General features: G+C 46.2%; 1 protein-coding gene across 2 annotated transcripts in view; it reads right to left on the reverse strand.

The window, feature by feature from the left end:
- The window catches only part of Tefm (transcription elongation factor, mitochondrial), a 10,662-nt gene extending 3,782 nt beyond the window's left edge, over nucleotides 1-6,880 (reverse strand). The window contains exons 1-3 of one of the 2 annotated variants that reach the window (XM_021176038.2): nucleotides 6,801-6,880; nucleotides 2,507-3,060; nucleotides 121-578 (exon numbers count right to left, since the gene is read on the reverse strand). In XM_021176038.2, the coding sequence (XP_021031697.1) occupies nucleotides 121-578; nucleotides 2,507-2,549 (501 nt within the window). In that variant the 5' untranslated portion in view covers nucleotides 2,550-3,060; nucleotides 6,801-6,880. Of the gene's footprint in view, nucleotides 1-120; nucleotides 579-2,506; nucleotides 3,061-6,129; nucleotides 6,148-6,800 lie in introns of those variants that run through there. The other variant, XM_021176037.2, reaches the window with a different exon arrangement.
- Nucleotides 6,881-10,015: the final 3,135 nt, after the last annotated feature.

Genomic DNA, 10,015 nt, shown 5'->3' on the forward strand with positions numbered 1-10,015 from the left:
ACACACACACACACACAATTAGAAATAAAACAAAAACCTCGTTCTCTCACCCACCACTGGGAACGGTGCTTTGCTTCCCAGAGTAAGTTCCCAAAGGGTGGTGGTCAGGGGAGACTGTACCTTAAGTCTCTCTTGCTCTACACCTGGCTTGATGAACTTTCTCAGCAGCCACTTCTCCTGTGACTTTTTCTTCCGTCTGTTCTCCGGACAGAGAATGGAGTTACAAACTTCAACAGCAGTTTTATATTGGATCAAGGGCACGTCTATCAAATTCTCCAACCTCTGAAACGGCCCAAACTTCTTTCTGTGTTCTACAATATTGACAGACTTTCTTCCTCGAAGCAACCTGAAAGCTTCCAGTTCTTTATCAGAAGCTGTATTCAACACTTGTAAGATAGAAGCCTGCTGCTCCAGGGAGAAGAGCCTGTCCAATGCATTCCCGGGTTCCTTTCCATTTGTATCACAAGCAGCAACGCTGGCAACAAGTTTCTCAGGTGCAGTGGATTTTCTCACAGAGCAGGTGTTATTTAGGACTGGAGGCAGGGATGAGTACTCTGGGACTGGAAACCATCTCCTCCCTAAAAGGGAAACTTGAATTATAATGTTTTCCTTTGACAGTTATTACCCAAGCTTGTGCAATTATACAGACTTGCACACAGACCATATTATCACAGAGAATTGTCTTTTAAAGGAGTGTAGAGCTGGTTGTAGTTGTGCACACCTTTGATCCCAGCACTGGGGAGGCAAAAGCAGGAGGATCTCTTGAGTTCAAGGGCAGCCTGGTCTACAGAGGAAGTTCGGGACAACCAGGACTGCACAGTGAAACTCTGTATTGAAAAACAAACAAAACATAAAGAGTAGTTTTACAATAATTACAGTTATCTATCTTTGAGGGTTTGTTTGGTTTGTGGTTGGTTGGTTTTGATCATTAGTAGGGTTGGGTTTGTTTGTGGGGTTTTTGTTGTTGTTTTCTTTTTTGAGACAGGATGTCACTAGATAGTCCAAACAGGCCTCAAATTCAGTAATGAAGACCAGGATGGCCTTGACTTCATAGTAATTCAGCTGCACCAGGATAGCCAGTACTACACGGAGGCGCTGTCTCAAGAAAGAAGCTGTAGTTGCCTGGCACTGTAACTCCGTATCTACAACCTCAGCACCTGAGGGGAGATTCCATACAAGATTCAGATTCCGAGTTTTATGACAGTCTGGACTACCTGAGACCTCATCTCCAAAACTTTAATTAATTAAAATAAAGAAATTGTAGTCTTCTCGGGATAAGTAGAGTCCACCTTTAATACCAGCATTTGAGCCAGGCAGTGGTGGCCCATGCCTTTAATCCCAGCACTTGGGAGGCAAAGACAGGCCGATTTCTGAGTTCTGAAGCCAGTCTGGTCTACAGAGTGAGTTCCAGGACAGCCAGGGCTACTCAGAGAAAACCCTGATTCAAAAAACCAACCAATCAAACAAAACCAGCATTTGGGAGGCAAAACCAGGCAGATCTCTGAGAGTTCATGGCCAGACTGGTCTAGTACAGTGTTCCAGGCAATGAGACTGTTTGCTAAAGTAAAAACAATCAAGCCGGGCGGTGGTGGCGCACGCCTTTAATCCCAGCACTTGGGAGGCAGAGGCAGGTGGATTTCTGAGTTCGAGGCCAGCCTGGTCTACAAAGTGAGTTCCAGGATAGCCAGGGCTATACAGAGAAACCCTGTCTCAAAAAAAAAAAAAAAAAAAACAAACAAAAAAAAAAGCAATCAAAAAAGTTAAGGGCCGGTAGGTAGGACCTAGTTTCTGACAAGGCCTTGGTTTCTATACCTAGCACCACTTAATTTTAATTAAAATTATTTCAAATGTCTGCTACTTATGGCATTTATAATATTAAGAGGATTTTTTTGTATCGTCTCTTACCATTGATCTTCAGTTCCATTACTAGTTTATCATCTGATGGAACTAAAGGAAATTAAACTTTATACGTTTATAATAAATGTTTTAGCTGGTCAGGAGTGGTGGTCCTCACTTGTAATCCTAGCATTTAGGAGGTGGAAGCAGGAAGATCAGGATTTAGCTACATAGTGAATTTGCAGACCAGCTTGGGCAACATGGAGCTCTGACTGGGGCAGGTGGGGGCTGGTGATATTAACTAAGTGGTAGGGACGGTTTATTTTGTTCTGCATGGTTCTCAATATTGCTAACAAGGCTGTATTTTTGCAAGCAAAGTCTACATTGTGCAATGGATAACTTTATAAGACGGTGTAAAGTCATCCTCCCAGCGCGGCCACAGGAAGATGACACAGCCAGAGGCTAAGCGAGCTACTCCGGCCCGGGAAGGGGCGCACGCGCGTGGACCTTGGGCCACTAAAGCGGACGGGCTCCGGGGCTGGGGGACATGAACGCCCCTTAGCTCCGCTACAGCTCCACGCTGGACAACCGGACACGGGGCAGAAGAGAACCACTCCCGGTTACAGGCTAATGACTGGCAAGCAATCCACCTCGTGCTCAGGAACCCTACCTCCGGCCTTGATAATGCAAGCAAGGTTTGTCCTCCAAGACATCGCCAGGCTCTTTCCCACGCCTGTGTTCCTCCTCCAACTTCCGGTTCCGTGTGTTCCAACAAAAAGTGCTCGGCGGAGGCTGGGCAGAAAGGTTCCGGAGAAAGCGACAGTCTCAGGAAAATGCCAACTGAGTTCCTAGTGATTGATGGCTCATGTTCTCCGGAGAAAGTGTGGCCCGTAGGGATCGCTGAGATGCAAAGGAGTAGACTAGGTTTAATCCTGTTTTGGGGCGAGTCTCTTCTGGGTTCCCAGACACACAGCAGACAGTGGGGAGCCTGTATGCACACATGTAACCCTGTGCGGAGTTGAGAGGAGTAACTGGGAGAGATGCACGGGATGAGAAGGCCAATGTATGAGTTCTCTTTGACGCTGGGCACTTTTGACTGTTTGAAAAGGATGGGGGGAGGTGAGTCTGAAGCCACATTTGATCCTTGGAATGCGAAGTGGAACAGTTGAAAAAGTCGGGCAGGTCGCTTGTTTTTTAGTTGCAAAGTCAGATTAGAGGGGCTTTCTAGGAAAAAAAAAATTGGTCATTTGCAGCCAATGTGAGGCTGGACTGGAGAAGAACCTGAGGACAAGAAAGAGGAATCGGAAAGTTATTGTGATGTGTTTTATAAAACAATTGTTGTGTTTTATGGAGCGTGGTATGGTGTGGTGAGAGGGGGTGCCTCAGTGGGCCCATCCTGAGGCATCCCCCTCCTCTCCGAGGTACCCAGCTCTAGTATAGCATAGAGTTTATTTGGGGGGGGGGGGGGGTTAAGAAGGGAGTAGAGGCAGGGAAAGGGGGAAAGAGAGAGAGAGAGAGAGAGAGAACACGAACTGGTGGCCGGGTACACGTTGAAGAGGACGGGGAGGGAGAAGAGGAGAGAGGGGAAAAGGGGTCAGAGAGAAAAGAGTCTGAGAGGGCAAGCAGTTCCTTTTAGAGCAAAGCCAGGCCTACCTGGCTGTTGCCAGGTAACTTGGGCGGAGCGTAGGAGAAATGCCAACAGATTTTCTTGCCAAGGCAGAGTGAACTGTGGGGAATGAAACCTGGGCTAAGGAAGAAGAGTGGAAAAGAGTTCTGGTAATGGGTTTGTGGTTATATTAGACGTCGTAGCTAACCTATAATGCCCACACTTAGGAGCATGAGGAGAATTGTGAGCTTGAGTCCAGTCTAGGTTATGTAATGAGTTTGAGGCCACCCTAGACTACAAAAATGACTCTGTCTCAAAAGGCATCAACAACAAAGGCTATTCACAGGCTCAGCCGTTCAGAGTACTTGTTGCTCTTGTGGAGGATCCGGCTTTGGTTCACAACATCCACATGGTGGCTGACAACCATCTATAATTCTGGTTCCAGGATGTCCAATAACCTCTTCTGACCTCCACAGGCACCAGGCACAGACTTGGCACACAGACATACATGTAGGCAAAACACTCATATACACAAATTAATAAGTCTAAAATAAAAGTTATTCTTAAGAGAGTCTGTGGTTGGAGAGATGGCTCAGCGGTTACGAGCACTGACTGCTCTTCTGGAGGTTCTGAGTTCAAATCCCAGCAATCACTTGGTGGCTCACAACCATCTGTAATGAGATCTGATACTCTCTTCTGGTGTGTCTGAAGACAGTGACAGTGTACTTACATATAATAAATAAATAAATAAATAAATAAATAAATCTTTGAGAGAGAGAGAGAGAGAGAGCCTGGTGTGGTAACACATCCCTGTACTCAAGCACGAATTCCAGGTCAGCCTGGGCTGTCATAGTGAGACCTAGTCTTAAAAAAAATGGGTTAGTTAGGGAAACTCATGGAAATTCTATGAATCTTAATGATGTCTCCAGAATGTAAGGATCTAACAAAAATAAAGACAATTTTAAAATCTTCCAAAATTTTGTTTTCTTTTTAGGTTTTTTGAGACAGGGTTTCTCTGTGTGTAGCCCTGGCTGTCCTGGAACTCAGAAATCCACCTGTCTCTACCTCCTAAGTGCTGGGACTAAAGGCATGCACCACCACTGCCCAGCTCAAAAAAAAAAAAAAATTTTTTTTTGTTTTTGTTTTTCGAAGACAGGGTTTCTCTGTGTAGCCCTTGCTGTCCTGTAACTCACTCTGTAGACCAGGCTGGCCTCGAACTCAGAAATTCACCTGCCTCTGCCTCCCAAGTGTTGGGATTAAAGGCCTGCGCCACCAGGCCCTGCTCAAAAAATTTAAAACACAAAATTTTATACAGAATTGTTTCCTGTTTCATTGAGTGCCACAAGATGCTGAAATGGACCATGGGAAATTTATTCCCTCACACTTCAGGAGTGCAGACACCTGTGACCAGAGTGTCAGGGGGGTTGGTTCCTTCTGAGGACTCTGCAGGAAATGCATGCTTCTCTCTGACCTTCAGATGACCACCTCCTCCACATATGTGTCACTCTGCTGTCACTAGGCATTCACACAGACATCTCATGAGAACAGCAGCCATGTTGGAGTGGCCACGGATTTAGTCCTGTGTAATCTCATTTTGGGAGAAGGAAGTATTTTTGAGATAGGCTCTTAGGATGTTGCCCAGGATACCCTTGAACTTCTGGGCTCAAGGTCTCCTCTCCTCTCAGCCACCTAAGATAGTGGAGCTATGTCCCAGGTCACCTGTCAGTCTTATTCTTTTGACTGTGTAGTGTTGGGACTTGAATCCAGAGCCTCATGTGTGCTAGGCAAGAGCTACCCATCCCTCAGCCTCCATGTCATTTCAACTAATGCCATTGCCAGTGACCTTCTTTTCAAATAAGGCTGCCTACTGAGGTACTGGGAGTTACGATTCAATATATCTGTTTTGAATAATGTAATTGAACCGTTACCTCTCAGAAAATAGTAAATTCTGGAGTGAAAAGGCAGTCATTTCTTTCTGAATTGGAAGCTTTAAAAAGAAAGAAAGAAAAAAGATTTGGGGGCTGGAGAGATGACTTGGGGGTTGGAAGCACTGACTGCTCTTCTAGAGGTCCTGAGTTCAATTCCCAGCAACCACATGGTGGCTCACAACCATCTGTAATGGGATCTGATGCCCTCTTCTGGTNTGTCTGAAGACAGAGATGGTGTACTCATATACATAAAATAAATAACTCTTTAAAGATTTATTTTTTTAATTCTTTTAAAATTATGAATGTGCTGGGTGTGGTAGCACACGCCTTTAATCCCAGCTCTTGGGAGGCAGAGGCAGGCGGATTTCTGAGTTCAAGGCCAGCCTGGTCTACAGAGTGAGTTCCAGGACAGCCAGTGCTATACAGAGAAACCCTGTCTCAAACAAAAAAACAAAACAAAATAAAATTATGAATGTGTATGTGTGTTGGGTAGGGGTAGGGATGACCCAAAGTGCAGGTGTCTGAGGAGGCCAGAGGACCCCTTGACATTATAGCTGGCCAGGAGTCACTGATGTGGATGCTGGGAATAAACTCTGGTCCTCTGCAAGAGCAGTGCTACCTTTGAACTGAGCCACCTCTCCAGCATTTACCTTGAAGTTTTACATTTTCAGATCCATTTATGTATTTGTGACGGGGTTGTGCATCTGTACACGCACATGCATGATGGTCTGAGGACAATTGACTGGATATGGGTCTTACCTGCTACCACGTGAGTTCCAGGAATCAAACTCAGGTCACCTGGCTTGGTGGCAAGACCCTTTCCTCAGTAAGCCATCTCACCAGCCTATGTAAAAAATAAAATGCCACCAGGCAGTGGTGGCACTTGCCTTTAATCCCAACACTTGAGAGGCAGAGACCGGTGGGTCTCTATGAGTCTGAGGCCAACCTCGTTTACAGAGCTAATTTCAGGACAGCCAGGGCTACACACAGAAACGCTGTCTTCCCAAATGAAACAAAAACAACAACAACAACAACAACAACTCCATTCTAACATGACCACTGTCCTCAGGAGATGTCCGTGTGAATGCCTAGTGACAGCAGAGTGACACATCTGTATGTATGACCTGAAGGTCAGAGAGAAGCATGAAATCCATTTCCTGTAGAGTCCTCAGAAGGAACCAACCCCCCTGACACTCTGCTCTCAGGTGTCTGGACTCCTGAAGTGTGAGGGAATAAATTTCCCATGGTTCATTTCAGCAGCTCTGTGGCACTCATGCCTGAAACAAACCCTTCGGAGCCCTCGGGATGCCTTTGAGAGATGGTACGGTTCAGGAAAACACAACTGAGTTCTTGCTAAGCTGCCAAAGCAGGGAGTTCCCCCTGAGCCTCAGGTTCCTCATTTGTAAGTTGGAGGCGGCGGCGGTAGCTACCTCACAGGACTTGGGACACCGAGTAAAGTGAACACATGTACAGCATCCGCTCCATGGGTGCTGGTTTTCCCATCAGAGCGTCGTCTGGTCTTCAGAGTTGATGATTAATAGCTTTGACAGGAAACGTCCTCCTCAGAGCCTCCATTCAGAACTGCACTTTGACCAGAAACTGGAGGTGGCAAGGAAAGTGACAGGCTAGTCCTCGTGGGTCACTGCAAACCAGAACCAGAGTGCTCAGAATGAAAGTGGTCATCTTCCTCCCAAAATCAGCTGCTTCTCCTTTCCCCGTTTCTTTTTCCAGATAAGTGTCCTTGAAACAAATTAATTTTGTTTGTAGAGATTTTTTTTAAAAAAATCAGTCCTCCATAGTTAGATACAGTAGTGCACATCTATAACCTCTGGAGGCTGAGGTAGGAGGATGGAGGTCAAGGGCATCCTGACCTAATTAATGGTAAGACCCTGGCTAGGGTGGGTGTAGTTCTGGCCTAACATATTTGAGGCTCTGGATTCAAGTCCCAACACTGCACAATCAAAAGAATGAAGATGTCAGAGGACCTGGCCCCAGGTCTAAAAAGAGAAAAACCAAACATGGCCGGCAAGATGGCTCAGCAGATAAAGGCACTTGCTGCTAATTCTGACAGCCTATGTTAGCCCTTAGAACCCATGCGGCAGACTTGACCCAAGTTATTATTCTCTGACCTTTACACATGCACCGCAGCACACATGTGTGAATACATCAATAGATAAATGTAACTTTAAAAAAAAAAGAGTAAGCCGGGCGTGGTGGCGCACGCCTTTAATCCCAGCACTCGGGAGGCAGAGGCAGGCGGATTTCTGAGTTGGAGGCCAGCCTGATAAACAAAGTGAGTTCCAGGACAGCCAGGGCTACACAGAGAGACCCTGTCTCAAAACAAAACAAACAAGCAAAAATGATACATATAAAATTTTAAAGGGGGCTAGAGAGAATGGATAGCTCAGAGGTAAAGCTCTCCCAGGGGTCCTGAGTTCAATTCCCAGCAACCACATGGTGGCTCACAGCCACCTGTAATGGGATCCGATGCCCTCTTCCGGGGTGTGTGGTGATTAAGTACTGTGTGAGGCTCAGTTACCTGGCAGCGCCTTTTGGAGGTTATGTTCTCAGACTCCCCCTAATGCACTGATGAAAACCTGCCATGACAAACTGGATCTAAACCCCAGCCTCAGCTCTGCACCCACCCAGAATGCTTCACTTCAGCACTGTGATGTCCAGTAAATAACTTACTGTCTCTGGGCTAGAGCTGCCTTGTTCACCAAGCAGGCCTAAAACTAGTCTGTATTCATTCGGGCATTGTGACAAAGATAAGATGAACTTGTCCAAGTCAGCCTAGCCCCACCCTGCAATCTACGGGTCGTCAGTGGGAACCGTGTTTTCTTTCACTGTGTTTTTTTCCAAATCCCCTATAATTATCATTTTCTTGAAAATTCTAAAACTAATAAATATAATTTTTTTACATTTTCAAAGAGGTCATGCTCTGTTCCCTGGGGCTCTCAAGCCTGTTCCTGGGAACACAGCAGAAGGCTTTCTTCCAGGCCTTCTGTGGCTCCTCTCAGCTGGACAGCACCAATCTGCAAAAGAGACTTGAGTGTTTGTGTCCTGAGGAGCCCTGGGAGTTTTGTTTACAGAGGACATTCTGTCCCAGGGTCCTGGCTTCTTCATCACCCCAGCAGCTGTTGTCTGGACTGAGCACCCTAGAGAGGCTGCCTCAACCCACCCTCAAATTCTGGTCTCAGCCCTCAGCAATGGCCTGGGGCAAGACAGCCTCTGGCTCAGAATTCTTCCCTTGGGAATAATTTCTAATCTCCTTTCTTCTTTCCCTCCTCCTCCTCCTCCTCCTCCTCCTCNCTCCTCCTCTTCTTCTTCTTCTTCTTCTTCTTCTTCTTCTTCTTCTTCTTCTTCTTCTTCTTCTTCTTCTTTCTTCTTTTTGGTCAGTACTGGTATTTAACTTAGGGCTCATGTGTGCTAGGCAAAGCCCGTCTGCTAAATTATAAAGCCAGCTTTCCATTTTACCCTTTTTTCTTTGTTCTCTCTCTCTCTCTCTCTCTCTCTCTTGGTTTTCCCTTTTTTTTGGGGGGGGGTGTTTTGTTTTACACAGGGTTTGTAGTCCTGGGTGTTCTAGAACTTTCTCTGTAGACAAGGCTGACCATGAACTTACAGAGATCCACCTGCCTCTGCCTCCTAAATGCTAGGATTAAAGGTGTTCACCACCATGCCTGGCTTCTGTCAGCACCACAAGCAGAGGGCACGTGACTATTTCTACACGCAGTGTTCAGAAACCAGTAAGCACTAAAAATGGTTGGTTGATAACCTGACGTTTTGCAGACTGTGGTGAGGTGACACTGTGGTTTGGCTTGGATGCTGATGACCAGGCCCCAATGTCAGAGAATTCAAGGACTCCCCTGAGGTTGTCTAGTCAGCATTTTAGCAAAGTGGAGCTTTGGAGTGGGAGGGGAATGGAGACAGAGTTTTCTGGGGAAGATTTAGAGAGGCCGGGAAAATACAAGAAATGGTCAGCCTTCTTTCATTTTCCAGATCTGGGGAGGATAGGAATCACCTCTTGGCCATGTGGCTGCTTAGGACAGGGCAGCTGTGATTTAAGGCCATGGGACTCGGCCATGACCTCTTTAACCTCACCAGGAACCTGCTGCGTCACCCAGCTAGGCTTTGGGCAGCTCCACAGTTCTCATCCCGAGAGCCCACAGCCTAAATTCTGAAATATATTTGGGTTCGCTGAGATTTGACTGTTCTTCCAAAACTAGTGAAATGAGATTTGTGCTAATGGCCCTCTAAGCCTTGACGCTTCCATCCAGCTAACTGCACATGGCCATAGAAGTCACAATTGTGTAGGACAGGGGACTGGCTGTAGGTGCTGGGAAGCAAGCTTGTTAATTCTTGAAGAAGAAAAGATTTCTTTAGGGGCTGGAGAGAGACCAGCAGTTGTGCTTTCAGTTCTGGCAGAACCCACATCATGTTCCCAGCACCTACACGCTGGCTCTCAACTACCTTTAACTCCACCTCCAAGGGATCCGATGCCTTTGGCTCTGCAGGCATCTGTGCTCAAATACACATAACTACCACAAACACATACACATAATTTTTAAATAAATATTTTTAAATGATTTGTTTTTGTTTTGTTTTGTTTGTTTGTTTGGAGACAGGGTTTCTCGGTATAGCCCTG

Source organism: Mus caroli, chromosome 11, assembly GCF_900094665.2.
Source record: "Mus caroli chromosome 11, CAROLI_EIJ_v1.1, whole genome shotgun sequence".
Taxonomy (NCBI): domain Eukaryota; kingdom Metazoa; phylum Chordata; class Mammalia; order Rodentia; family Muridae; genus Mus; species Mus caroli.